Raw genomic sequence first — 27,820 nt, 5'->3', positions numbered from 1 at the left:
GTCCGTTGCAATGGAAACGAATCAGAAGCTGGGCGTTGCGCGTTGCCATTCGACCACCATCTCCGTTTCGTGGGACCCTGGGGTTGATCCATGCTTCTGCAGCGGTATAGACTTCTGCACGCCGGGATCGCACGCACTCTCACCACCGCCATGCCTGCTCAGCGCCCTTTTTGGTGCCTGTCCACAGAAGAAGTCAAATCCAAATTCAGTCGTGGGCAATCTCGGCTGCTACGGACGCCAACGACGCCCACCGCGCCAACGTGTTGGTACCACTCCTTTACTGGGTGCGTTTCACCACCGCCCTCTATAGTGTAACACCTTGCGACTCGTTCTCACGTTTCACGCGCTCCGCTTAAAGAGCTAAGCTCGTCGATCAGCTATGGAGTCCGTCGACGTCGACCGTATCACGGCGCCACCGCGCCATCCTCGGCGCCCTAATATGCAACCACGCGACGCAACTCCTACTTCTGCAAACAGCACTTCAGAACTAGCCATCTTCCTTCGTCACGGCGGACCGCTGGGCTCCAACCCAGGCTCGAGATTCCAGTGCGGACCATCTAGTGAAGGACGACCGCTGCGCAGTATGGACGACAACAGATCGGTCAGGAAGCATGGCTTTGGCATGTCCATCTCAGAGACGGAGAGATCAGAGAGTTCCGGGAGCCTTGGGAGGTCCTTGAGCCAGGAGAAGCTCAAGAATGGAATAGAAACGACAACCAAATTCGAAAACTATGGCCTACTATACAAAGACGGAGTGCTGGTCAAGCAGCCAGCACCTACGTCGGTATGCGCTCTGTCGTACAAGGTTTTGATCTACAGACTAATGATGAACAGGACCCCAAAGACCCTATGAACTTGACTCTATGGCGCAAGTTGCTCGCAGCATTCTTCCTCTGCTTCTTTGGCGCATTGGCTGCCGCTGCCGAACTGATTTTGGGCGCACTACTGCCAGTGTTCTTCTTGGAATACGCTGGGCTCGACCCGTCGCTACTGGCACCGCTGTCCAGCTCTGGAGGGGGATTGCCTCAAGGCATCGATCCCATCAAGTCCTTGGCCTCTCTCCCCGGTGCACCACCCATATGGAGAGTTCAGCTCCTCGCCTCGATGCCAGTGCTGGTCATGGGCCTCGCCAATCTCGCTCTGGTACCATTAGCAATCTCCGTGGGTCGTCGCCCCGTGCTACTCCTCAGCGGAGTGATCGCACTTGCCGGCGCCTTCTGGGCTGGCCACAGTCATTCCTTGGAGTCTCACATCGCAGCTCGGTGTGTTCAAGCGATTGGGGCTGGCACAGTCGAAAGCCTAATCCCTTTCATCCTTCAAGATATGGTGTTTGTAAGTGATGCTAGCTCGCACCCACACCTTTCTCCTGTCTCTAATGGTCGTTCTAGGTACACGAGCGCAACACCTGGATCTCTATCGTCTTTGCTGCGCAAGGCGTTATCATCATCGCCCTCGGTATTGCCACACCCTACATCGTGGTCAGCCTGACTTGGCGATGGGTCTACTTCATCACGTGCATTTTCGGCGGATTCTTCCTCGTCGGCGTTTACATCTTCCTTCCAGAGACGAAGTGGCACCGCACTCGAGCTGAGATGAGTGAGTTGCCCACATCAAATTCTAGATCAGGCTCGTTTAGCTAACGCATTACCAGATGGCGTCCCGCGCCGCGAGAGCATCATTGCGCACTCGCCTCGCACATGGAGAAGTGATCTGGCACTCTTCAATGCTCGCCCAGAGTGGAGCAAGGGCTGGCAAGCCTTCCTCGACACCATCTTCACATTCTTTTACCCGCAGATCTTCTTCGTCACTTGCTTGAACAGTGCAATGATGGCTGCGACGTTTGCTGCTGGTTACAACGTGGCCGCTCCTCTGCTCACAAATCCGTGGTCGTGAGTAACAGCTGAATCCACCGAAAAGCCCGATAAGGTTGCTAACTGCATCCAGATGGTCCTTTTACCACATTGGCCTGTGCATGGTTCCCGTGCTGATCGGTGCCATCTTCGTTGCATTCCTGACCGGATTCGGTGCAGACTGGACAGCAAACTGGGTGGCAAGAGCTCGAGGCAAACGACTACCCGAGAATCAGCTTCTCAACCTCATAATCCCAACCGTATGCACCATCGTCGGCTGCGTCGTATACGGCCTTGCAGGTTCCCACATTGGCGAATACCACTGGGCCGTCTTCCTCCTGGGTCTCGGCTTGATCGCTTTCGGATTCTTGGGCACCAACACAGTCGGAGCAGTCTACGTCCTGGAAACCTACCCGCACTTGGCTGGCCCAGCACTAGTCAACATTGCATCTTTCCGCTGCCTGATCGCCTTTATCCTGTCCTTCCGGGTAACAGAATGGGTTTCGGAGTTCGGATATTTGGACTCAATGCTCATTTACGTGGCAATCATTGGATTCTTCACCCTTTTGATTCCCGTAGTGTACAAATTCGGACCTGCGTGGAGGGCGAGATGGCCGGCTACACACAGAGGTGGAGATTGGTAAGAGCAATCACAAAGTTTCATTGCTGGCTTGAAATATATCGTGTTGTACAGTATTGAGAGCGTTAGCGAATGTAGTAAATATGTGTGCAGGCCTGGGCTGGACCTGGTCCTTAACGCGGCGATCGTTTAGGATACCCAATATATAGAAAATTATTATGACGAATTATTCTTGTTCATTGATCGATCGATACATGAGAGTCGTACTGTATGCGCCTACGGCAAGTCATCAGTTTGCTGTCCTGTCTGCCGGTCCACGACAGTACCAACATTCGGCCAATTCGACTACGCTCCACCCTCTACCTTCCCCTCCGTCATCCCTCCTTCCTTGGACTTAGTAGCAGTCATCTTTTTCACAATCTTTTTGCCGCCAAAGTAAACTGCTTGGATAGGTCCGATTCCATTATTTGACGAACCGCATCCATGACAACGATTACATCTCCCACAGACCGAGCTTCCGAAGCCATATTTGTCATTGTTGCAGCAAATTGTGCAGCCGATGCCTGTTCCGCGGTTGCCGTCTACGGGACCATTGCCTATGGGGTCGCTGCAGGCGCGTCGAGAGCGAGGTTGAGATGAAGATAAGGTGCCGCTCATTTTCGGATATATACGTCTTGATAGGTTGTATGGAGTCGCGGACAGACAATGTTGTGGAATGGGGACAGCGGTGTAGTCCAGTAAGGAATAAAGCAAATTGTGGCTTGAGATGTGAGGTCGAGACAATGGCACCGGTATCAGTATCGAAGAGCTTCTGCCTGAGCTGCTATAGGTTCACTTTCTTGGCTGGCGCTTGGAGTGACGTTGGATTCTGCCTGAAGGATTCCAACTTGCAGTGGCTGAGCCACAGCTGAACGAAAACGCATGCTGAAATTGATTGGCTTGCTGGTTCCTCGCACAGGCTTCCTCAAACAAGGCTGACGATCGCGGAATCGTACTCTACGGTCTTTACAGGTCTTCTCAGGTCGTCGTGGGTCTACTCGTTCTTCCTTGAGTCCTTTCAAGCCAAACCAAGATGATCTGACCATTCCCACAGTCTTCTTGGGATAGAAGTACACAGTAACTCTCGCTCGCTGCGCCTCGACCAGACTTGTCCGCTGACAATTGAGGCGTGATCGGCGAAGGTCTCATCCAGAATCGCTTGAGCTCTGTAATGCCTTGAAAAGGATGTCAGCGTCAGTGCATCTCGATTGGAAGGTGCATCGACAGTAGACGAGTATGGGCACAGTAGTGTCCCGTTGAGAAAGAGATTGATACTCACAATGAGCTCTTATCTCCACCGTTAGCGAGGCTGACCCAGCGCTCCATGAACTGCCAATACATGCGGCTCCAGTCTTTCTTTCCGTCCCAGAACTGTCGATCGAAATCGCCTCCGCCTACATGGCGCAGGAACCACAGATACGATTTGTATGCTCGACGAAGGTCGTTGACTGTGCAATCGGACCATCTGCACGATGATCAGCATAATTCTGCAGGCAGTAATTCTGATTATGCTGTGATCCACAAGTGAACTCAACTTACTGATTTTGTCGAATCCAGGACTTTGTGCTGTGCCAGGGATGATCAATGTGCCTCACATTGCCCAGATCACCAAGCAGCCAACGGTGCGGATGGTCGACGAAGATGTTGTCCGGCTTGACATCATCGTGGCAGTATCCCATGCCATGGAGATTTTGAAGCTGACTGAGCATAGCGTTGAATGTCGGCCGATAGAGTGCATCAATCTCATCGATCGTCCTGTTCGTTGCGTTGGTTCTTTCATCTTCAGCCAGATGCGCCAAAGTCCCTCTTGCTATGAATGGTGTCACCAGCGCCCAAAACCAGCCCGATGGAGTTTGGAGGATGAAGTAGTCCACGACAGGGACGAAATCAGAGTCGCTGCGGGTGCCCAGGAGCATACTGGCTTCGATCTCGGCAGGCCACATGGTGGTAAAATTGGCAAAAGTATCCACAATCGTTGACGGTATACGATTGCGAGATATGCTGTAGAAGATCTTGACCACGACGGTGCTGCCATCGGTTCGGTCATGGTATAGTGCTGCTTTGCCTTCCTTTCCACTTGCCAGAGCTTTGATGAAGGCATATCGTTCGTCTATACTGTTCGGGAAAGTTTGAAGATCCTCTTTGTATGATCCGGAGACGAATCGCTGGGGCCTCGCGATCCCGCCAGAGAAACGAATAGGGTGTACACTCTCAGTGAAAGCGGCCACCGAGGGCTGCAGTTTGGAATAATCTGTTGGATATTGCTTAATGGCCTGGTCATGGAGATCACGACATCCGCGCAGAAAGCCCAAAGTTGCGCAGAAGACCAGCAAGCCTGTTATCGCAAACCTCGCCCATCGTGGCAGGCTCTGGACATATCGTTGCCACGCTGGCCGGCGTTGGCGTTGGGCCCCTATGCTTTCAATGTCGAACCACAGACCAGTACTTCCTATGCGATATTCCTGCATCCGATAGCATTTGGTGTTGTTTGGATATGGCCTGGGGATAGCACGAGGAGATGACGCGCATAGCAGAAGATGTAAGTCAGTAGGCTGGCATGTGCGAGGGATGCGTTACTTTATCGATGGTGGCAGTCGCGACAGACGTCTGAACGCAGCTGAGACGACAGCGGCAATCGGCAAGAGGCAGTCCAGTTCTTGGCCAGAGAGGAAGTCACTCTGCGCGTTCAATTGGCGGTCGCGTGGCATTTGAGGATGAGCGGCGTTCCCAAGCGCTACCAGCCGTCTGGGCAAGCCATTTCGTGGCGCGTTGCCGAACAGGATTTCTTGATGATCGACGCAGCTTTTGCGGTCTGTTCAAAGCAAGGAAAGTCTTGTGGTGAGCGTGTGAGTGTATTGCCATGATATCGCTTGCCGCAATTCGCGTTTCATCGTCCTGGTACTGGCACTCGCGTGGGAAGCTCATTTCGATACAACCCGCGTGAACATCTGACCGGACAAGAGAATCAGGATGCGGCCTCACATCTTCGAGCAAAAATTGGTGTCCGCCACGAACTTCGCGTCAGTTTCATCAGCACAGCCATCCTTCGCCAGTGTTGATCATGTTTCCCGCTTCCTTGATGCAGGCATGCGCTGTCACGTACGAGGCTCGGATGGCGCAGTGTGCACCAAAGAAATAAGCCTTGTGGCGATGCCATGCAGCTCGAGTCAGTGGCGCATGCTTGGAGATGTGATCATCGTTGTAGGAGAATAGCTCGGTGAATGTTTGAAGACAAGGCCCACGTGCTCAACTTCGAGATCCCTGCAACCTCAGACTTCACCGAACATGTTCGCAAGGAGAAACACAGGGTATGAAAATTCTACTAATTACAACACCGAAATCAACCAGCAGCATCTGCCACATCACCGTCCTGTCCTCCTTCAATCTCGAACTTCAGGATCCTGTCACTCAACCGATCGATCTCATCCTGGTCATTTCCAGCCAGAATCATCCCATACGCCCACTGTTCCTTACTCCCAAGCCTCGTACTACCCATCAAAATCAACCTCCCATTCTGAAATTCCTTTTCGAACCTCTTCTCCAGCTCCTCCCTCGGGATCTTCAACATGACACACTCATAAACCAATGCCATCTCCAGACCCATATCTTTGTTCAGATGTTCCTTCAGCGTATACAACACTAAACTCAACGCCGACCTCACATTCAAATCGATAACAAACAATCGTCCCGTCTCTGGATCCTCCATCACATCGCAACCACACGGTCCTCTATATTCCTCCTCATGCAAGACCTCTCCAATCTGCTTCAACACATCCCTATACTTCTTCTCCAATTTCTCTTGCTCTTTAAATGTAATCGCCGTCGCCTGTCTTCCGCTCTCCCCCGTCGAGAGCTGATGACAAGCTCCCAAAAAGACAACCTCCCCACTGGCTTTCACGAAGAAGTTCAACGCCATCGTATCTCCAGGAATGAAATCCGATAAGATCAACGACGTAGTATTCAAATACTCATTCTCCTTCGTGATCCTCGGTAAATATTCTCTCAGATACTCTTCTGCTTTCCTAATCACCTCCTCCCTCTCTTTTGCATCTCTCACGATCAATGTTCCGACTGATGAGAGACTCTGCGTCAGTTTCAAGACATACGGAGGACGGTCATTTAAGATTTTCTTTACGCGAGAGATTTCGGCGTCGATGGCGGCGGAGCGTTCAGTTTGGCTGCTGGAGAAGAGTTTCTGAGGCGGAATGGCGCAGTCGATGATGGTGTCGTTGGCGCTGCGGAGGGGACATTCGGCTAGCCAGCGTTTGCTGTTGAGTTTGTAGATTTTGTCGGGAGAGTGGATGTATGGCATGGATTGGGCGAAGTCGAGGGCGAAGGCGAAGTGGATTGCGTGATGGTTACGCAAGACCTGGAGTAACAGTATGTGGCTGTGACGAAGTGAGGGCCTCCGGTCGTGCGGCTGCATTTGAATTCCCGTGGAGAAGCGTATGTGCCGGAGGAGGTATTCGAGCTTCACGCTGCTTATTCCTCACTAAACGTTCTGCTTGGCACTATGTGGAGTGCACCTTTGTGATGACAACTCGCGCATCGATCCACTACTAGCAAGACCGCAAAGGGCCCAACGAACGTAGATACAAGCTCGAAGATAAGCAGTCCCATACTGCGACTGCCGGGAATCACGGAGCTCCATGGATTTGACATCGCCCACGCGCGTGGAATATTGGGAAATTGGCTGAAGCGGAACCGGCTTCAGGTTTTATAGGACTGGTCTTACTGGAAGTCTGAGAACGAGCGAGCTCTCAAGAGTGTCGAGTTCTAGGACCCGAACATCGCAAGTAGGCGTCGCGTGGTGGCAGGCGTATGGCTTCTCTCGTAATGGCAACCGAATCTGAAGTAAGCGACCCCGTGTCCTATGCCATGTCAGTGTCTTTCTTCTTCGTGGTCAGTAGCAGGCAGTCAATGCTGCCTTCTGACAAGTTTCCTCTGCTTGTCGAACACGTCCACCGCTTTCAAGGGGCGACTGTGAGCTGAGAAGTCGCTCGATACCGATGAAACCTGACTAAAGTGCTGCCGTCTTTGTCCGCACGTCTATTCGACAATGCTTGCCCGCCCAGTTCCTGTGCACCACAACGCCATGCTATGCAAGTCTATGCAGATGTCCTAGCTTGCCAAATTACCCTAGCTTTTACTTCTCGTCTCTAGTGCCTCACGCGTTTTCTCCGACCGTTTGCTGTCACCTCGTCAGTGTCTGGAACGAATTATTCACAGGAAGATCTTCACCACTTACCACCAACCAATCCATACCCTCGTTCACGCCCGCTCCTGTCACCGCAGAACAAGCCATTATGCTCCAATTCCTATCTTTCAACTCTCCAAGTCGTAGCACTTCGCTGATCTCACCAGCGCCTTTGGCCCCAGGGCTGTCCTGCTTGTTCGCAAACACTAACAAACTCGCATCCCTCAGCTCCTCCTCGTCCAACATGGCCCTCAACTCCTCGCCCGCTGTACCTAATCTTTCTGTGTCACAGCTGTCGATCACAAAAACAACCGCCGCTGTGTTGCTGTAGTAACACCTCCAGTACGGCCTTATGCTCGTCTGCCCGCCCAAGTCCCAGACATTGAAGTTGAGGTTTTTGTACGTCACCGATTCGACGTTGAAACCGATGGTGGGTATCGTGGTCACTACTTCGCCGATTTTGAGTCGATATAGGAGTGTAGTTTTGCCAGCATTGTCCAGGCCGAGAATCAAGATGCGGATCTCTTTCTTAGTCCAGATGAGCTTGCTGAACATGGACAGCGCTCCGCCCATATTGAATAGAGGGTGGAGCGCTCAGGCTCCAGAGGAAAGGGGTGCTGGCTTGGTGGGAAAGATCGAAGGGCGGGTCGAACAGTTTTGATTGCAAACACCGTGACAAGTGTCTGCGATTGCACTGTAGAGTAGCGGAGTGTTGTGTTGGAGAAGTGATGTAGATCAATATGTGTTCATTTACTGCTTACAGCATCACACTGTTCACATGCCGCTACGATCTTTGTCCTTGGCCCGAATGTCCCACAGCTTTTGCCACAGCGGCCAATCGAACCACGACTTCCAAATCCAAATTTCTTTCTCTTTCCAGACTCCCTCTGCAACATCGCGTCGTATCGCATCCAAAATCGCCATCGACATGCCGGACAGCTGCGTGGGTATGCGCTCATGGCGTCTCCAGTCATACGAAGCGATTTGAGATCGCAGCCTGGCCATGAGCTTGCCTTGTTGACCTAGCTGTGAACAGCTTCCGACCAAGACGCGCTTCACGAAAAATATTGAAGCATGATGCTGAGCACCAAAGCATCTTGCGCACGCAGATGCAGAACTAATTAATAGGCTTGACTCACTGTAGTGGCTTTTATGGTACGTGTAGTCCAGCCCTTCCTCCCCAAGAATCCATCACATGATGACTTTTCTTCAAACGATAACTTCTGAGCTCGTCGATGAAGTTCAAAAAATATTCAAGCTCAACAGTCTGAACCTTTCATACATCCTCACACAATCATGTCTGCCGAGTAACTTGGACTGGATGCTGACTTTCGTGTGCAGATCACCTCTTGTAGAGAATGCGGCGTCTGCTTCGACAACCGTATCTTGTGCACGGAACTTACATGATATTGACGAAAAAAGTCGCAGAAACCGGATTGCATACCAGGCCTGATATTCGGCCTCGCATCTGCCATGGTAAGTCAAGCTCAACACGTCAAGGTACACCCACACTCCGAGATCCTATCCACACCTCCAAATGATGAAAGATCAATATCAATTACAGTTATCCCTGTCTGAAGATTACTGTTGAGAACGTATTCACACTCTGACCTACGCTTCACCTAATCAACCTGAAACGAATTGGAAAGAATGTCGAGAATAATAACTGATTCTCTGCAGTTCCACTTCCATTCGAGACAGTAGTGGACGTTCAGATACCGATTGTTTCACTCGGCGCAACCCAGACTTCCGCGATGCTAGCGCCCATTGGCCGAATTGTGTCATCCGTGCGATCCTATAGCCAGTATCAATGCAATCAGCGGCTCTTCATCGCTGTCATTTTCCTTCACTCCACCTCGGCCACGGTACTAGATGCCTGCCACCCACACGTCAGGAACATGACTCAGTCTTACCAGACGCTTGGGACCAAGCCAGTGGTCTAGCGTAGGCCGACGTTGAAATAAGCACCATGATGAGAACGGCAGGCTTATTAATGCAGCTGGATCTTGACCTAAGCCCGGCATAGATGCGGATGGTACTGGGCGCGTACGCGCCAATACTCGATCGGGATATTCGGTAGCTGCTCGGCTCTGCAGAGTCCATTAACCTTGTTGCGTGTAGCAGTCTGATAGCACACATGCAGCATACCAAGTGCCCGCCGGCGCGTGCGGAGGATGGGCGCGGCGAATGGCATTTGGACATACAGTAATCCAGTCCGTCATGTGAACCTTTGCTCACGCCATCTGGGAGTTTATGCACCGCATCCAGAGTAGCTGCGTACAGGAACGAGCATCCGGATACATCGGAGCCTAACGGAACTGCTTCAGTATTCTCTCTACAAAGTTATTTCAACCCCCCAATTCGCAGCTGTACGAGGCTGACGTCCTGGAAATAGATGGTCAGATTCACCAATTTGGTCCCTCCGTGTGCTACCTTGTTTCCTTTCCTATGCCCTGCGACAGGGGCCTAACCTAGTCATCTGTCGACTGTAAAGTCATCCGTAAGCTCTTCGGCGCGTCGCGGGAATACTAATGGCCGGATCATGCAATGCATCTGCCAGAAACTTGGGTCACTCCACCTTATCTTTTTGGCGTTGTCCATTAATCATGAGGGCTCGAATGAAGGTCACTCGTCGCTGGTAACTGACTCAAGCGCCCGACGGCAGTCCGTCTTGGGCGTGTAGGTACCAAGTGAATGACACGGACACCAAGCGAATGGCCCTGGAGCAAATCGTAGAGACCATCGCGAGGCAATTCAACCCGCATCAGGCCACCAGCAGCGTTGCAACCATTCGACCGCATGTCAGGTTCAGTTCCGAGCAAATCTTTACAAACTCGCAAAAGGTGTCTTACGGACTCAATCAGCAAAGCAGATATACCCAGTCTGGCATATTCCAAAACTCCATTGGGGAGAACGCTCACTTCAAAATCAATTGTCCCGTCCGCCCAAAGCCATTTTCATAAATAAGACTTCAACATCCTCAACCCATCCCCTTCGAAACCTTCTTCCAACCAGCTGCGGTTGCTCCCATCCACGATGATATTGTTCTGCAAATTGATCTCCTGACTCTCATGCGTCGCGGTCGTCATCGTGCTGTTCATTGACACACCTGTATTTCCCGAGCCCTGCGTCGAGTGCTCTGAATACTCTTGTCGATTTTGCTGTTTTTTCCTCTTGCCCTCATCTCGCTGCATGGAGACTGGAGGAGGTAGGCACATACTCTCGTCTCGTATCTTTACTTTCTTCGGTTTTTGAAGTCCCGTCCCATCATCCTCATCTTCTTCTTGTTGCACAAGTGTCGTGACGTCGGTGAAATTGGTGTCGACCATAGTTTTTCGTTTCGCGTGACTGAATTCAGTTCGAACTTGTTCGTATGGGCAGTCGATCTTTCGTATCGATAGTTCGACGGCACCAGAATTCTCGCCTTTGCGTTGAGGCTTGCGTCCGCCGCATGCGCCCAGATGTTTTCTGAGTCGATTGTACGGGCCACGGAAGTATCTCCTCCCAAACATGCGGAGACTGGGTGCGGAGGCGCACATAAATCCCATGCAGAGTTCCAACTGAGACCACACGAAGACGTCGAAGATGATTGAGCTCACATCGGATGAATGGCCGACCTCTGTGGTGGACGTGAGCTGAAAGATGCTATTAGACATGACCGGTTTGACTTACGATAAAGATAATATGTCCGGACAGATCCCGCTGCCACGACCAACAGACCAGCTGAAAAGACAGCATACAACCCGATTTTCTGTGCTTTGGGCAATTGTATTTTCCTATTCATCCAAAAATGATCAGTAATCGCGCAACTAATCCTCCACTCCATGCGACCACCACGACCGACAACTCACCTCATCAAGAAACATGGCAATGCAACCGCATACAAATCCGAGATGACCGCCATGATCCCCGCCAATAAATTGTTCACCGTAGTATCCACGCACGAGAACTTCTTGGTATACTTGATCGAGAACCCCATCCAGTAAGCCTCGGTCGGAGAACAATTGAAGATCAGCGCCAGAATAAACGCCAACGTCCACGCCAGCGTGAAAATGATCGCGCCAATACACGCCCAACTCCACACTCTCGAATACGTGCCCGATCCCAAGCGCCGATAGAACAATAGCACGGAGACCTTGACGCAGGCTCCACAGACCAGAAACGAGAACTCAGCGAGCCAGGTGATCTTCGCCATGGGCGAATATATCGACGGTTCGACATCCCACATGTGGCGAGACGTTTGGTATTTCTCTGCGCCGAGGATGTTGAGGGTTGTGAACCAAGTGAGAGTTCCCCAGCCGATAACGAGAATCATATCATCGAGGCCAAGGAGGGTCGTAGAGCGCGTGCCATTGTGGCGGGCTTTCTGGATACGGGAGAGGGCGCGAATGAGGACGGAGGTGGTGGCGAGGGCGTAGAGGAAGGAGGCGTAGCCGGGCATCCATTTGCGGCGGTGAGGATTGACGTAGTTTGCTTTGGGCCATTTGACAACGTCGGCGAGGGAGAGATTGATGCTGTGGGAGAGAAAACGTGTGAGAAGTTATGAATGAGGTAATGTCTTCTGGAGCTGTGGGTATGTGAATGACGATTATGTGACTTATGATCGACTTACATATTCCCTGGCATTGCTTTCGAACAGTAGCTTCCAGCACAATAGCGGCGATCGCGCGTTTTTGCCTATACTTCGTGCGTTCCCATCAGGCAGGCGCGAGAATTGACGACACTGCTATGGCGAGTAGCAAAAGTATAAATTCACATATCGCGGGTCCCGCGCAGGACAGCGTGGAGTGAGGTGACTTGTGTCGACCCATTCTTGTTTCTCCGTCGGATGGATGACACTAGAAATGACCCAACATGTGAAGTCGAAGGTTTGCTGGCCCTGATCGGTCAAGGTCTAGGCATCCCAGACAGGAGAAGCTGCCCTGCTCTTCTGCACACCAGCAATTGGGGCACATCGCGAGTCGACCAACGATCAGTGCTCACATGAACAAAGGTGACCGCTAATGTTCACTCGTATTGGAAGCCTTTGCATGCAGTCACTGCAGTAACTTGGTGACCGCGCCGGATGAGACTGGTCAGCAGTCAGCTTCCAACACCAGAGGGCTCCCGTATCGGACCCTACAGTTCCATTCTTGTCGCCAGACGTGTCCCCTCGAACAGACCGGTCTGGCCACCTGGCGTCCAATATGTACAGTACCTACCAGGCTCAGGAAATTCCAGAAGAAGTTTCTTCAAAGCCACGCGAGAGGGTGCGATTGTCATCTGGGGAGCAAAGCCGGACCTTAATTGAACCTTCCCTCCATATCCAATCGGCCACTCGCAGAATATCTTCAACGCGGCCGTGCGGCCCAAGAAGCTGGTGATAGTGATCCCCGCTTTTACCTCTTTCGAGGCATCATGTCATTTCTGCTTGATCGCAGACGGTGGAGCCGGGGCTCATGCAAGTACGATGCCGTAGGATGTCAGACTGGGTGCACGAAGCTTCAATCCTTGTTGGAGGGCAGCATGCTAGCCAACCACTTGTGAAGCATTCGACTGGCGTTCCGCGCACCATCCGGCTTCTGCTAGCATGAGCAAGCAGAAGAAAAACAAGAAACAGGTTGTAAGTTCAACATTTTTGCACTATGTCTCGGTCAGCATATTCATGGCAAAGCGAGTCCAGCGCAGCGCCTGCCGTCTCTGCCTGTGTTCAGCCTTCCCGCCTTCCCTTTGACATGATTACGGCCGTTCAATATACGTTCTCCATGACCACCATCCTTTTCCTTTCAGACCCTCGAAAACCACAAGTCTCCTGACTCCCGAACGCCTCGCTTAAAGAATATTCCAACTCAGTTGGTTCCCACTCTCATGCCGCCGCGAGTTTTTAACCGCGTTCGCATCCTCCTCACCATATCTTCGCTCTTCGCGCCAAGCCCTTGCTTCATGATCCCCTCCTGCACCAACCTCTGACGTTCTCTCCTGCGGCGGTTCACCACATCCTGACTGATGCTTGCAAAACCTCCACGCCTCCGAAAGCAGACATCGAGGAGGGAGTTGGCATCCAACATACTCCTAGGGATCGTCTGCACAACCTGGAAGATCTCCATGGGATCACTGACTTTCATGATTGCTGACTCGCCAGCCTTGAAGATTGCCAACGCTATTCGGAACAAGGTCTTGGAGCCATCGAGGAACAGACAGTCCCAGACTCTGAGAACTGATTCGATGGGAAGGGTACCCACGAAGAGTGACATGAACCACGCAGTAGTGGCCAAGCTGACCGTGGGAAGACGCAGCCCACCGATGCCGCCGGCCATGGTAGCCGCAGCGCCAATGGCATTGATCTCTTTCTGATCGTCAAGTTTGGCCCAGATGGCAGGAAGTGAGTCTCTGATACAGGACATCAGTACTCCTATGTCAATGTTGGCGCCTTCCAGAGTAATACCATGCGTGTCGGGAAGATGCTGCGTGGTAACGATGTTGAGCAGGATGAAAGCCTTCGTCTCGGCTTCTTCGAGGTCAGAGTCATCTTTGCTAAGGAAGAGTAAAAGAAGGCCGGCGATGAAGTTGAGGGATTGGCAGTACCCAACTTTGGGGTTGTGCACAGCGAAGGCTTGCAGTACTCTGCGCAGTGACTGAAGTATCGGTGTTTCTGGTTCGTCAGTGTGGCGCTTCTTCCTGGTTACACTTCTCGGAGAGCCTTGTACAGGTGTGTCGGCCGGTCCCGATGCCGACACTTCATTTCTGAGCGCACTTCCCTCCTTGACTGGGGTGCCACCACCAGCTCCAGCCTGTGCATCGTGCATCGTGGTCGGATCGGGCTTGAAACGCACGTTATCCGGAAACGTCCTGTGCAGATCTCTTTCGATGTGCTCCCGGTCGTTGTCGGTCAGCTCTCCGTCTTCCACCCTCTGCCTTAATTCAACATATATCATTGGATTTTTGGACAATTCCCGCGGCCCTCGTGCGTAATACCACCACGCTGCACCTCGGAACTCGGGTGGTATGCCCTTGCGGACGTAGCGCTTAACCTTGTCGCTCTTCTGTGGAAACCGTATCGCGGGAGACGTCTCATAGCCATATTGATGCATCATAGCATACCACTTTTTGCGTCGCCGTTCCAAATATGCAGTGTAGTCTCTGTCCCAGGCTTCATACTGCTCCAGTGTGATGTAGTGTGATGTCTTCTTAAAGCCATATCTGTCGCGAAGCCTCGCCTGGAACGCGCCTGTCGTGGGTCGAGATTCAAGGTTTTGGCCAGACATTATTTGCTCTGATGTACGCTCCGTGGGCTTTTTCTCGTCGGAAGGCACAGGTGGTGTAGCGGCCGGGCTAACACCACGAACTGATGCGCGGTTGGCATTGACACCCATGATCAGAATGCTGGCGCTCTGAGATCGACGATGTGCTGCGAAAGGTCGCTTCGGTGCCAAAGACGTAGGTCTTGGCTGGGATTGCGGGCGATCAAGCGACTTCACAGACATTGTATCCAAGCTGCGCCTCGCCGGTATCTGGGCCGATTTTATTGAGCCGGGTCTTGCCTCTAGACTGGGCCTTCGTGCACTTTGCATGCTTGGTCGCGGTGAAGGACGTACGCTTCCTGTGCCGGACTCGAAGCCATCCTCGTACATGCCGAGCACGTCGTCTACAGACATGTCCAGATCGGTGAGGCCGCCTTCTTCGTCGTAGTCGGTGGTTCTGATTTTGACAAAATCGTTGTCGGTCGTGGAGCTCAAGCTAGTATGGGTTGTCTGAGTCGTCAGAACGCTGCTCGCATGCCCGAAACTGGAATGACTCGTGAGTGCCGAACGAAATGAATCCCGCACCTCATCTACCGGCAGTGCAGGACTCGCACGAGTCGAGTGTGCGTCCGGTGTCAATCCACCGGGCGAACCGTTTGGCTGCCCAGGCCGAGCTCTGTTCGACATCCTGTTGCGGATGTTTCGCAGGCCATCGCCAACGCTCGTCGCATGCCGCAGGTTTTGAGGTGGCTTCCGCGAGTAGGCATCTTGCGATCCAAGAGTAGGAGAATCGAAGGGGCTCGAGGGCGGTCGTGGGATGCCGGGGGCGGTATAAGGTGGGAACTGAGGATGGTCGTTGGTATACTGCAGTACCTGCTGCTGGCTCTCCAGCACAGCTACGGCAGGCTTGTACGGCCGTCTCTGCTCTCGACCGGCGAAAGCGTGTTCGGAGCTGGCTTGCACGTCATTGACGTGTGGCATTGGCTGGACTGGGCTCGGCCCAAAGCCTCGTAGTTGATGATTGTGTGAGGGGAGAAAGATGGGATGCGGTATGGGTCCTTTCCTAGCTTGCATTCGGTTCGCAGCAGACGACTTCCGGAGTGGCAGATGTGGTTCTGGTGACGGCACGTCTCGTGGGCTCCGCAGCGCCATGCTGCGAGGCTGATCTGGTGCGTCATGCATGGCGGCATTGTTGTCGCCCATGGCCTCCTTCAGCGCTTCGGCAACGGCCATTGAGCGCTCGGGCTGCCATGCTCGCTGCTCCTCCACGACGTGTGCCGGCATATTGCCTCTTCTGCCTTGCCCGCCGCCGCCAGCGCGCGTCCGCCCTCTTCTCCGGTGCCCTCTCCACCCTGGCACCTGGCCGCCGCGTGTGGTGCTGTGCTCCGCCGAGCTATTGCCTGCCGTGCAACGTGAGACCAGGCAGCGTGAGATCAGTTCCACTCCCGTGTCCTCCACAGACCCGCATCTTGTCGCTGCCACTGCCACGCGTGAGGGCAGCAGAACCAGCAGCAACACGAGCGAAGTTTTCTGGCGTGGTCCGAGTGCGTTCAGCGAATGGGCCAACAACCTGTCATGTCCCCAAATCTCCCCCCAAGCAAATCCCGGTCGGTAAGATGAGCGACGTCAGGTTGAGCCGATGCACTGGGAAGCCTGGTCACTGGCGAGGTGGGTGGGTGCTGATTGCTGGGCCTCCCAAACAAACAACGCCCGCGGTTTCTGGTGAATCGTAGAAGCAAATCGTCGCTCGGATTGCTCGCCTCGTCGTCGCAGCGAGTCTTCTTGTGGTCGCTGGTGGTGCCACCCCTGCGTGTTACAGCAGCAGAACCGGCGTTTGCACTTCTTTCGGTTGTCACGAACCGAATATGATCGCCTTCGGGAGTGCCATCCGTCGATGCCGCCGAAAGCTTGGAGACCACCGATGCCCAAAGCTCGAGATCACGTCCAGCACGCCGCACAGCTGCCTTGTCTGATCTGCTTGGCCTTGAACACTCTACATGCTGTCTACATACGAACAAGAAGCTGAATTCGCGAGCTGAAGCTTTAGTTCCGACCTGCATCGTCTGTGAATTTTGAGCTTCGAGGGAAGGTTTTCCAGCGGAACATCGATGAACCGCTTGTCAGCTTGGACGAAAGTTATGGACCTCTTTGCGATGAGTGTCATGTTTCATGCAGAACGATTGATACACATATGATGATGCAAACATATATCCGGACCTCCGCCCGAGAGAAGCGAGATGAATCGAGCTCAAAGTCATTGTCATTCTCGGCAACTTCATATAACTTCATATACGGCGCTTTGCTGCACGTGCCGTTCGTGAGAGAAATCGCTCTCGCTATCAGTGCCGTCTATAGGTCACGCTTCAACGCTCAGATGCCATCTGCTGGGCGCGGCCGCACGTGTCGCAGCAGAAAGACTCCAGAAAGTGATGTGTCCACCCCTTACTTCGCGTATTTCTTCACCCAGTCCCGAGCAATTTTCTCGTACTCTTCGGGTTTCGTCTTGTAGACCTCTGCAATGCTCGTCTCCACGGCGTCGTCTGGCTGTGGCTCGCCCAGCGTATGTCTCACCAAGCCGAGTACCTCCTTGATCTTGTTCGGTGGCTTCCACTCCTCCGACTTCAGCATACCTAGGCACATGGCCCCGCGTTCATCGTTGGTGACGTTCGGGTGGTAGATCTTGGTGCGAAACGAAAGCGTCGGTGGTTTGAAGGGGTACTCTTTCGGCAGCGTGATGACGATGTGGAATTTGCCGCCCTGCAAGCTGTCAGTATGTGCATTTGCCTGCAAGAAGCCGCGAGGTCGGCAGGGCCCCTCATGGCACGATCTGGTTCGATGCCACCAACCAACTCGGCACGTCTTTCTTCAGGCCATCTCCCACTTACCGCATACACTGAGTCCGAAGGCCCCTCCATGTGCACATCCCAGACGTTCATATCGTCCTCCTGCTGAAGCGACACACTACATCCTTGCGGAGGGCTGCTCGTGATCTCCTGGAACTCCTGCGACAAAGCTCAGTGGTGCTCCAACACGAAGGCATAGCGCATGGTTACCTTCATGATCCGCTTGTTCGCCATGTTGGCCGTCTGAGTCTCTCGACCTGCCGCAGGTGTCTCTGTTTCCGTGTCTCCGATCTTGGATGTATTGGCGGGGCTCAAGCGACCGAGTGAGACGTTGCGAGTGGACGATGTTATGCGAGAAGGTCAAGAGAAGAGTGGCAAGCGGTGGTCGCAGAGGTGAATGTATCCTTACTGTTGCTCAGCCTAACTTAACCCTGCATGCACATCTGAAGGTGTTGCGCCTTGTATGCCTGACACATGACAAACAGCGCACGACAAATGGCAGGCGCGCGTCATGCCCTCACTCTGCCTCTGCCCGCCAGATGAGAATAGTTTCAGGCACAAGGCGCCAAGCCCGACGGCGGCGTACCAATCACATGGGAGCGCGTAGTTCACCGTGCTGTGTTCACAGTCGACAGCGTGGCAATGCCTGTTCACATGGATGCAGACGCATTGCCCAACGACCCGTCGCCAGGCACGACGGCGATGTGCTGGACGACAGCAGCGCTTCGCCGCCGCCCTCGCCCTCGCCGCCCTCACTTTCCGGTTTGGGCCCCGGCCGACACGTGAACAGGCGATTTAGGCGCATCTTCCACAGGGGTGATGCACGCACTAACTACCCGCCTGCCGCCTACGCGAAGCGAGTATATATGTGCCCCGCGTCGCCCTCCTCTCGCTTTCTTCGTCACCGCTGCAGACAACGACAGCAGGGCCGCGTACTTCGCTGAACGCGCCTTGTCATATGCACCGCGCGTCGATCCTTTAACCCTCTCCCTCACCCTACACGAAACGCTCATTATCCTCATCAAATCCGACATCCATCGCTCGTTTGGGGAACGCCAAGACAGAAGTGCACGCTCCGTCGACCCATCATGTTCGGCTTCAAGAGATCCTTCGTCTCGAAGGAGCAGAGAACGGGCAAGACGAGGAAGATATCCAAGCGTTCCTTCAACGACGACGTCAAGCAGAGGCTGCGCGATAAGATCAACAGCGCTGCGAGTCCCGACACATCGCCTTCGATAGGCTCGATGGCGTCGCCCAAGCTCAACTCCGCGATCATCACGATTGCCGTTGGCAAGGACCAGCGTCTGTTTGCCGCGCACGAAGATGTGCTTTCGCGCTCGCCTTGGTTCGCCGAGGCGTGTCGAGCCCAGTTCTTCGAATCCCCCGGCCAGCGACGTATCGCACTCCCAGACGAGGAGCCCGAGGTCTTTTCCGCTGTTCTCGAATACCTGTACAAGGGCGACTACTACCCTCGACTTATCCATGATCGGAAGAGGAATACATGGTCGCTCGAGGACAACGAGGACCTGCTAAATGCCACAACGTCCGTGTCTCCCCGCATGGACAATTCCGACCCAAAGAAACCCTGGAGCCTGAACGAGTGCGCCTCAATCTATCATCACGGCGTGGAGGACTACATCCTTCGGGACACAGTCGTCTACTGCACCGCGCTGAAGCTAGGTCTACCAGAACTGCAGCGCCTTGCTCTTCGCAAGCAAGGCTTGCAATCTGGTATCGACGTGGCAACGATCTTGCGCAGTGCACGCTTCGCATACGCGAACACGCCTCCCAGCGACTCGCGTCTCCGTGCTCATTATCTCGCGCTCATCATCCGCAGCCGCAAGACATTCAAGCGCAGCGGCACAATGCAGATGGAAATGGAGGCCGGCGGCAGCCAGATGTGGGTCGCGCTGTGTTCCTGACCACTTTCAAATGCGCTCTACTGACTTTCGACAGGTTCTTCGATCTGTTTGTGGCCATGGGTGAGTAACACTAGGTTCCTGACTCTGCTTAGAGGCACCTCGCTGACTTTTTTCCAGTGAACCACATCGATGACCTTGTGGACGCGGGGTTAGTATCTTCTTCTCATTGTGCAGCGTACTGACCACACTTCGTTTGTTCATAGTTGTGTTCGTGCCGGGCGAGCGTGGTTGTTGCTGTTGCGCTTTTCCTCCGCTCGCACTGGGGCTTCTGAAAGGCCACATACTGACCCAACTTGTGCTCAACAGCAACACCCGCTCTCCCGAGATCAACAAGTGATTCAAATGCATGCCACGAAGAGTTCGATGCAGCTCTGCGCACCCGAACGAACCCACTCAACTCTTAAAAACCCATAAAACAAGGAGACTGCCTGTTCGACACACCTCGCTCATTGGAACGGCGTTAGGCTAGCTTTTGAAGAGCAGGCGTCAGCTCTCACCTCACGGCGCAGAAATGGCTTCGCTTCACGAAATATGACTAATGCACATCCTTAAGGCAATGCTTCTTGCGGGCTTTTGCACGGAGTTGGACTGAACTCGTCTCTGAGGCGAGGAGATCAAGACTGGACACTCTCTGCCGCTGCGGCAGCAGGAACAGCTTTTTGCTCTTTCTTTTGTCAGTTGCACAGATCTTGGACTGCTTTTTTGGTTGTTTTGCTTGATGCATTATCACGGAAAGAAGCGGACCCAGGTCGGGCGACTGCCTTCGCCATATTTCCTTTCTGCTATTGTGCTTGGTACGAACATTTTTCGCTTCTTAATCCATAGACTGGACCAATTCCGTCGCGTGGCTTGCGAGTCGAGCTCGACGACGAAGGCGACTTCTGCTAGGCTGGTCTTTCGAGGCAGGTCAAAGCGGAGTCGCGACAAAAACAATCAATATTGGCACGACGCTGGCTTGGAGAATGTGTCTTGATGGAGGGGAATGTTGGATGATACTTGGTAGTGCGTAGGTACTGAGAATGAGAGACGTCGGCCACAAAACTTGAACTCTCACTTACAGTTGTCTTACATCTGAACCCTTCCTTGCGCTGACGAGTCTTCTCAGGATCGACGCGAGTACTTTCTGATGCATTTGCTGATGAATGCTGAACGGCACTTTGGGAGGGGAAGCCGAGGTGACACGACATGGAAGTTGACCATAGATATCTTACTTGGTACCTTTGGACCCGTACCACGACGCACCAGCGAATCTTGCAAGACTCCACTGTGCTGACACCATGGTCATCCAGTCCTTTGATCAGTTCTCAAAGACAGTTGGACAACCAGCACGTGGCTTGAAGAAAAGGGACCACGCAAAGTATAAGAATGGCAGTCTCCGAAATCCGCATCGCTTTCCACTTCCTCTGATTGACACCCACTTTGACGTCTCGACCACGCGTCAAGGGTACAAGTACACGAATCGCAGCAGCTGAACCAGTGCTGCCCATTACGATGTCGCGGCAAGAAGAGATCTATCAACTAAGGGAGAGCTTGAGAGTTCTAGAAAGGCAGCGAAGCCGACGACATACAGAGACTGAGAGAATGAAGACCAGCGACAAGACGGCACTTCCTCCAGCATCACAGCGTGGACTCTCGAAAGAGAAGAAGGTATTGGATAAGCGTGCTCAAACTGGTATGTCGTACTTTCTCATCAATCTCGGAATTTGAAGCTGACAGGAGTAGACAGTCATCCGCCTTGGAATTTGTACGCTTCGTGCAGCACGCGGATTCCGGCGCTTTGGCGATAGTGCAACATCTTGCGCGACTTGTACCGAAGATTTCCTGGCTTGAAAGAAGCGCGCAATCTGAACGATCGGATTGCACCACGACCCAGATCTCCTTCAGCCCGATCGTGAACAGCGAGCGAGCGATCGTAAAATCGGAACAGAGACAAACTGTCTGCCTCTCCGATACAACGGGATCACAGCAGCCACAGACGCATATCTCTGGATCTCTGGATCTCTAGATCTTTGTATGTATCTCTCGATCACTGGAAATGTTTGGTGATGCATCAAACTGTGTCACCTCATGTACATATATCTTAAGCCACCATGCCTAGCGACTTTGCACGCAACCATAACGACATCACCCGCAATAAACTTATACTCAATATTCAAGCACGACTGTATGTATCTGGATCGAATTACCTTGAAGACAACATCACAACCACCGCAATCGTGAGCAGAGTCATATATGAGAAAGGACAAAAGAGGAAGATCATTCTTGAGAAGATTCAATTTGTGATATTCAGCTCCAAATGAGTGAAGAAGACCGAATATATTTCTGCTCATGGTATCATACACGCAACAGGCCCTTCATGCCGTCGAGACCCTGTTCATCTCTCGCGATTGTTGCAAGACGCCAACTTCACCACTTTCATCAAAAGCACATCACCTGCTCCGGAAGAACAGAGATGGCGTGCTCTGGCGGAGGTCTTGGGTGGACCGGATCAGGACGAGGGTTGACACCAAATGCCCCGTCCAGACCTCCTTTGATTGGCTTGAGCGGAGGTGGAATTGGGGTAGGTTGTGGTCGCCACGGACGGGGTCTGCTGGTTGCAGCTTGCAGGCAGGCCAAGCGGAGCTTCTTTTTGATCGGAGTAGGACCATTTGGCCTTGGTTTGGTAGGGCGAGGCTTCGCAGCAGGAGCTTGCGAGCAGGCCACGCGGGACTTTGACTTGACCGGAGTAGGACCATTTGGCCTTGGTCGAGTTGGAGGGCGTGGCTTGCCAGAGGAGGCTTGTAGGCAGGCCACGCGGGACTTTGATTTGACCGGTGTAGGACCGTTCGGCCTTGGTCGAGTTGGTGGACGTGGCTTGCCAGAAGAAGCCTGCAGGCAAGCCAAACGAGAATTCGACTTGACCGGTGTAGGACCATTGGGCCTTGGTCGAGTTGGTGGACGTGGCTTGCCAGATGAAGCTTGCAGGAAAGCCAAACGAGACTTCGATTTGACCGGTGTAGGACCATTAGGCCTTGGTCGAGTTGGTGGACGTGGCTTGCCAGAGGAAGCTTGCAGGAATACCCTCTTTGGTTTTGGATGGCTAGGAGCGGGCTTGGGAGCATATGGAGGACGTGGGTTGTGTGGGGTTCCCAGAGATGTTGGGGTATCGAATGGCGTCGTGCTCATCTTTGGAGGCTCGATGAGTGGGAGTGGGATGATTGGGGAGAACGTCATGTCTTCGTGTTCGATGATGGAGTCACCGGTTTGGGTTGGAGAACTTTGAGTCGATGGACTTGTTGGATTGATCAAAGCTGGGGACCTTGGAGATCGATGCGGATTGTTGGTTCGAGAGAATGGATTCTGTTGTGTTGCTGATGATTGTAGAAGTGGATCGAAGAAACAGGTCGTATATATGCAAAGTACTGAACTTCTTCACGACAGAGAGAGACAGTGTTCGACGTTTGCCTCTATCCCATAGTCCACCTACCATAGTGCCACTTTGCAGGACATTGTCTCGCCACTGGCAGTCTGGAAGAGATCGATACTGGTTCAGAGTGGAAGGGCGTGCAATTGTTTGAAATGACAATAAGAATATATTTTCGCGTCGCTCGCTACTGGGGGTGTCTCTAACTTGCAAGTCTTCTACTCGCCAGAATAATCCAAAAAACCGCTATGCCCAACTGTCATCATAAAATTCATCATAAAAAATAAAAGTAATATCTATTCCGCCAAAAGGAAAGACGTCGTGGCTTAAAACAACCTATCAGGCGCTCCCATACCAGGCCGAGTGAAGGTGTTGCCCTGCGGCCAGTTGCCCAGTTCACTTGGATCGCCACCAATGCGGACCCAACTGGCTGTGCTGGGAATGTTGTCGCCATCAAGCAAGAAAATCTGGAACCAGCCTGGTGGGCAGATGTTGGCATTTGGTGGCGCGGTGACAGTACACGAGCCACCAGAGCAAGAAGTTTCGAGGAAAAAGGTTCGTTGTCCCATGCTGTTTCCGTGTGTGCTGGCGACAGCGCCCATGGCTGTTGCGCGCATGTTACCGCCCGAGCCGGAAGAAGAGACGGAAAGAGTGTGAGAGGAGCCATATGCCCAGTCTTGGTCTTGGACGGTGAAAGCTGGTCGAGGGGCTCCGCTAGTGAGGTATGGTGGGTAGTAGTATTCGATCTGGTATTCTTCGGGGAATCTGGTGTCTTGGGGATCAGAGCCAGAGACCATGACACGACCATCGTCGAGAAGAGTGGCCTCAGAGTGGTAAAGACGGGCAATAGTGGTGTTGGCCATGACTGTCATACGTTTTCCCTTGGGCTTGCTGGGGTCGTAGAGAACGGAGCTCAAGTTAGGATCGGTAGCAAGACCGAAGCCTGCGACACCTTGGTGAGCTCCACCCGTGATCCAGTATGTTCCATCAGGCAGTGCTGCCATGTAAGTCATGACTCGCTTGCTAGGCATACGCTCGATGGTCCAATTGGACGCCGGGTTATCGGGCTCGATGGTGATGCAGTTGTCGAGAGCGATTGCGACTCCAGGATTGCTACCACCGCAGATCAGGATCTCCAGAGGGTCGCTATAAGGAGCGACTTGAGGCAGAACGACAGCTGTTCCTTCGAAAGGATATGTGCGGCCCGAGTCTGGGCGGTCGACGGAGCCTGGCATGTTTGGCAGTTGTCTCACCGGTTGCAATGAACCTGGATCCAGGAGCAAGGCCTCGTTATAGTATCCGATGAAAATGTTGCCGGAAGGCAGCACGATCAAGAAGGGGTACAGGTTGTTGGGGTCTGTGCGCAAGAGGTAAGGGGCGTCGATCAAGTTGCCAGTCTGTGGCAGAAGCTCGAGGCTGGGCACGGGAGCTCCATTGGATCCCTCTTCTCCTCCTGCGATCAGAACGGATCCGTTGGCGAGAACCATGGCCGATGGGTACCATCGGCCCTCAAGGAGAGCGAGCTGCGAAACGTCTTCCTGCCAGTCGTTGGTGCTGGCGTTTCCGGGACTGCCATTGGGCGCGTAGAGTCGGACACCTTTTGTCGATGGCAGGGACCAGCCACCGACATTGAGCTGACGTCCCGCGCGGTCAGGAAGCGTGATAGACGCAGCACAGAAGACGTCGGTCTCAACGTGCAGAGTGCGGAAGTCGCCACTGAGTGGGTCGAACTCATATGCTCCGGTGCTGCCGCCCACCAGACTGGTGCCAAATTTCTCGATGAACATGACCTTGCCATTTCGTGCAGGTGCAGTGATGAGCGGAACGATTGGCAGTCGTAGGGCATTCTCGAAGCGGCCTGCTTCAGCTCCAGAGGCGAAGCTCCATTGATCGAAAGGTTCCTTCCAGGTATAGACGGACAAGGCGTTTTGGCCACCACAGATCTCGCCACCGTTCGCGCCGGCAGTGTCGTTGCTGCAGCGCATGTTACATGAGGAGTTGGCGGTGAATTGAACGCCGGCATCTAGGTAGTTCTGCGTATCTCCGCAGTAGCACTAATAGATGTTAGCCATATATTCGAATACTAGCAAGGCAGCGTTACTTACTTGTACGGCATATTCCGTGGCAGCCACAGTGAAGCCAAACTTCGCACAAGTCTCGATACATTTCCCGTTTGAGTTGTCGTTGTCGAATTCCATGAAGTATGGGATTGAACGCTGGTTGTTGACATTGTCTGCGAGGCATCCAGTATACGTCCAATTATCAGGTAACTGAGAATCCGGCAGGAAGGTAGGTGGGATGTAATCTGCGATTGTCCCATTGGTGTAGACCGAGTTGCGGCCACCGGCACCACAATCTTCGTCTTCGTTGCCAGCGCACGGCATGTTGCATTCGTCGTCATCGACAAGACTCGGGCTGTTGCGAAGGAAGTAGTCGCAGTAGCATTCACGTGCATACTGCATGCCTGCGACCGTGTAACCTTTGGTGGAGCACACGGAAATGCAAGATTCGACTGTCATTTCTGGGTCGTCAGTCTGACGATTACCCACAGACCGGCCAGTCGCATTGGTGTCAGTATAGCACCCTGCATACTTGAAAGGAAGGATGGCAGTTTCGTTGACACCACCGGTTGGCTTCGCTGAAGGTGTGGTCTCTGCCGCTGGTGTTGTCGACGTCGTCGAGCCTCCACCTGACGTTCCAGTCGCTGTTGTAGCGCTATTTGTAGTCGTTGGGACATTGGTATTGTTGAAAGCGAACATATTGAGACGGTTGGGTCCACCGCAGATCTGGTCTTGGTTTCCGTTGCAAGCCATTGTGCATTGAGCATCGCCGTCTGGAGCAGGTCCACCGCCATTGGAGATTTGATTGTCACAGAAGCACTAACGATATTAGCCACTGGTGTAAGCACCAAATTTCGGATAACTTACCTCTCCGGCGTATTCCACACCAGCGAAGTTGTATTTTAGTCTTTGGCATGTGCTGGTGCAGGCCTCAATACTCATGTTCTGACCTCCGCCAGGAACATCCTGGCCATATCGCAGAGTTCGACGTCCAGTATTGTCGGTATAGCAGCCTAGAGTAGACCATCCGTTGAATTGGAGGACAGAAAGTCCATTTGGGCCTCCGCAGATATCGCCGTTGTTCCCATTACAAGGCATGTTGCAACGGCCGTCAGTCGCAGGTTGCGCACCTGCTAGGCTGTTGCCGCAGAAGCACTGGAAGGATGTTAGCCTGTGCTCGAGAGCTCGTCAAGACAATACTCACTTCGCCAGAGTACTCAGTACCAGCAATGGTGTATCCAGCCTCCTTGCAAGCTGCAACACAATTGTTGTTGGTCATGTTCCGGGACCCTCCTGCAACCTCTGCACCGTATGGCAGAGTCCGACCTCCAACATTGTCGGTGATACAGCCACGGCTTATCCAGTTCACAGGCTTTGGAGGAACTTTTGAGACGGGCTTCGTTGAAGGTTCATTGCTACCAGCCGAGTAAAGATTGAGTCGGTTGCCTAAAGTTACGGTCTTAGTTCCTCATTCTACATCAATCGCAGAAGCTCGACTTACCTGCTCCACAGAATTCAGATGAGTTGCCATTGCACGGCATGTTGCAATCTGAGTTATCGGCTTTGACTCCAGTCTTGGCGAGGTAATTGTCACAGTAACTGTGTGAAGGTCAGCAGTGTCCCTGACATCTGTGATCAATGGAGATGATGCCGGAGCGGAGGGTTCGGCTTACCATTCACCCCCGTATTCTATGTCATAGTCAGCAGATTGGTCTCGACGAACGCTCAAATGCCTTCAACATACCGACACCAGCCAACGAGTAACCTCCATCTGTACATGCTGACGTGCACAAGGCGACAGTAGCTTCACTGGTGCCACCTGGCGTGTCTACACGGTTCTTCAACGTTCTGTCATTGCTGTCTGTCCAACAGCCGCCTGACTTCCACCCAGCAGGACCCGGGTTTATGGAAGGGCCAGCAGGAGCAGCTCTGTTGGCATAGTACACCGTCAGACGGTCGAGACCTAGTACGGTATCAGCACTATGAAGCTTGCACTGCGTGGAGGCTACAGATCGTACCTCCGCAGACCTCGGACGAGTTTCCAGCACAACTCATTGCACACTCGGTGTCGTTTCGCAGCGACGTTGAGTTGGCAAGATAATTTCCACTGTTTGCCGATCAGTAACGGATCTCCTGCACGTTCATAATGAGATCTCACCAGTAGCATTCTTCGGAATATTCTGTAGCTCCGTAAACGAACTTTAGTCTGTTGCAATATGCTGTGCACATGGCTCCAGTCATGCCAGTTGTATTTCTATAGCCATGTCCATTCAGGACTCTTGGATTGCCATCGCTTCAAGATTATCAGTAACCATCCAACAGCTCTCAATGTCGACACTACTCACCTGTAACATCCAATATAGCTCCATCCATTTGGAAGGGTGTCATTAGCAGCAGTTGAGAGTTCGTTCTGCCGACTCAGCAGAGCACTCCCTGTCACAGTGCTAGTCAAACAGGAGGCGACTGTCGCAAGGACAAAAGCCTTAGGAGACATCCTGTTGGGTGTGTGACTCGAAGCCACGTGCAACAAGATGATCTTCGCCTAGGCAAGACAGTTAGAGAAAAGTGAATTAGGGAAGTTGCAAAGAGGGCGAGTAGGGCTAGGTTCTACCAAAGGGCCAAGAGTGGCCATGTTATTATAGATACGGGCATTCGTCACGAGAAACGGTCGAGATGCTCCATGGTGAGAGCCGATAAACTTCTTGT

General features: G+C 52.9%; 11 protein-coding genes across 11 annotated transcripts; 3 read left to right on the top strand and 8 right to left on the bottom strand.

Moving 5' to 3' along the window:
- Positions 1 to 379: 379 nt before the first annotated feature.
- On the top strand, positions 380 to 2,494 carry RHO25_003326 (uncharacterized protein; the record flags this gene model as incomplete). The annotated part of the gene is made up of 5 exons (XM_023598833.2): positions 380 to 784; positions 835 to 1,332; positions 1,389 to 1,596; positions 1,652 to 1,889; positions 1,945 to 2,494. The coding sequence occupies 5 exons, from the start codon at positions 380 to 382 to the stop codon at positions 2,492 to 2,494; spliced, it is 1,899 nt and encodes a 632-aa protein (XP_023455636.1).
- A 1,250-nt stretch (positions 2,495 to 3,744) lies between these two features.
- RHO25_003325 (uncharacterized protein) lies at positions 3,745 to 4,937 on the bottom strand (the record flags this gene model as incomplete). Its single annotated transcript, XM_023598832.1, has 2 exons — positions 3,745 to 3,934; positions 4,009 to 4,937. 2 exons carry the CDS (start codon positions 4,935 to 4,937, stop codon positions 3,745 to 3,747), a joined length of 1,119 nt encoding a protein of 372 aa, XP_023455635.1.
- An 872-nt stretch (positions 4,938 to 5,809) lies between these two features.
- RHO25_003324 (uncharacterized protein) lies at positions 5,810 to 6,781 on the bottom strand (the record flags this gene model as incomplete). The annotated part of the gene is made up of 1 exon (XM_023598831.1): positions 5,810 to 6,781. The coding sequence occupies one exon, from the start codon at positions 6,779 to 6,781 to the stop codon at positions 5,810 to 5,812; it is 972 nt and encodes a 323-aa protein (XP_023455644.1).
- An 855-nt stretch (positions 6,782 to 7,636) lies between these two features.
- On the bottom strand, positions 7,637 to 8,239 carry ARL1 (Arf GTPase arl1; the record flags this gene model as incomplete). Its single annotated transcript, XM_023598830.2, has 2 exons — positions 7,637 to 7,660; positions 7,718 to 8,239. The coding sequence occupies 2 exons, from the start codon at positions 8,237 to 8,239 to the stop codon at positions 7,637 to 7,639; spliced, it is 546 nt and encodes a 181-aa protein (XP_023455643.1).
- A 785-nt stretch (positions 8,240 to 9,024) lies between these two features.
- On the top strand, positions 9,025 to 9,609 carry RHO25_003322 (uncharacterized protein; the record flags this gene model as incomplete). The annotated part of the gene is made up of 2 exons (XM_023598829.2): positions 9,025 to 9,142; positions 9,347 to 9,609. 2 exons carry the CDS (start codon positions 9,025 to 9,027, stop codon positions 9,607 to 9,609), a joined length of 381 nt encoding a protein of 126 aa, XP_023455672.1.
- Positions 9,610 to 10,623: 1,014 nt separating this feature from the next.
- RHO25_003321 (uncharacterized protein) lies at positions 10,624 to 12,292 on the bottom strand (the record flags this gene model as incomplete). Its single annotated transcript, XM_023598828.2, has 4 exons — positions 10,624 to 11,285; positions 11,339 to 11,442; positions 11,518 to 12,180; positions 12,279 to 12,292. 4 exons carry the CDS (start codon positions 12,290 to 12,292, stop codon positions 10,624 to 10,626), a joined length of 1,443 nt encoding a protein of 480 aa, XP_023455642.2.
- A 1,202-nt stretch (positions 12,293 to 13,494) lies between these two features.
- RHO25_003320 (uncharacterized protein) lies at positions 13,495 to 16,170 on the bottom strand (the record flags this gene model as incomplete). The annotated part of the gene is made up of 1 exon (XM_023598827.2): positions 13,495 to 16,170. One exon carries the CDS (start codon positions 16,168 to 16,170, stop codon positions 13,495 to 13,497), a length of 2,676 nt encoding a protein of 891 aa, XP_023455641.1.
- Positions 16,171 to 17,328: 1,158 nt separating this feature from the next.
- Positions 17,329 to 17,963, bottom strand: RHO25_003319 (uncharacterized protein; the record flags this gene model as incomplete). Its single annotated transcript, XM_023598826.2, has 3 exons — positions 17,329 to 17,643; positions 17,772 to 17,888; positions 17,940 to 17,963. 3 exons carry the CDS (start codon positions 17,961 to 17,963, stop codon positions 17,329 to 17,331), a joined length of 456 nt encoding a protein of 151 aa, XP_023455640.1.
- Positions 17,964 to 18,817: 854 nt separating this feature from the next.
- Positions 18,818 to 19,988, top strand: RHO25_003318 (uncharacterized protein; the record flags this gene model as incomplete). Its single annotated transcript, XM_023598825.2, has 4 exons — positions 18,818 to 19,629; positions 19,686 to 19,711; positions 19,769 to 19,799; positions 19,958 to 19,988. 4 exons carry the CDS (start codon positions 18,818 to 18,820, stop codon positions 19,986 to 19,988), a joined length of 900 nt encoding a protein of 299 aa, XP_023455639.1.
- Positions 19,989 to 22,069: 2,081 nt separating this feature from the next.
- RHO25_003317 (uncharacterized protein) lies at positions 22,070 to 22,864 on the bottom strand (the record flags this gene model as incomplete). The annotated part of the gene is made up of 1 exon (XM_065602387.1): positions 22,070 to 22,864. The coding sequence occupies one exon, from the start codon at positions 22,862 to 22,864 to the stop codon at positions 22,070 to 22,072; it is 795 nt and encodes a 264-aa protein (XP_065458459.1).
- Positions 22,865 to 23,380: 516 nt separating this feature from the next.
- Positions 23,381 to 27,608, bottom strand: RHO25_003316 (uncharacterized protein; the record flags this gene model as incomplete). Its single annotated transcript, XM_023598823.2, has 10 exons — positions 23,381 to 25,108; positions 25,160 to 25,933; positions 25,982 to 26,269; positions 26,319 to 26,560; positions 26,616 to 26,713; positions 26,788 to 26,803; positions 26,859 to 27,077; positions 27,133 to 27,221; positions 27,273 to 27,407; positions 27,460 to 27,608. 10 exons carry the CDS (start codon positions 27,606 to 27,608, stop codon positions 23,381 to 23,383), a joined length of 3,738 nt encoding a protein of 1,245 aa, XP_023455539.1.
- Between the last annotated feature and the right edge of the window lie 212 nt (positions 27,609 to 27,820).

This window comes from Cercospora beticola, chromosome 2, assembly GCF_033473495.1.
Source record: "Cercospora beticola chromosome 2, complete sequence".
In the NCBI taxonomy this organism is placed as follows: domain Eukaryota; kingdom Fungi; phylum Ascomycota; class Dothideomycetes; order Mycosphaerellales; family Mycosphaerellaceae; genus Cercospora; species Cercospora beticola.
This window is presented reverse-complemented; position numbering and strand designations above follow the sequence as displayed.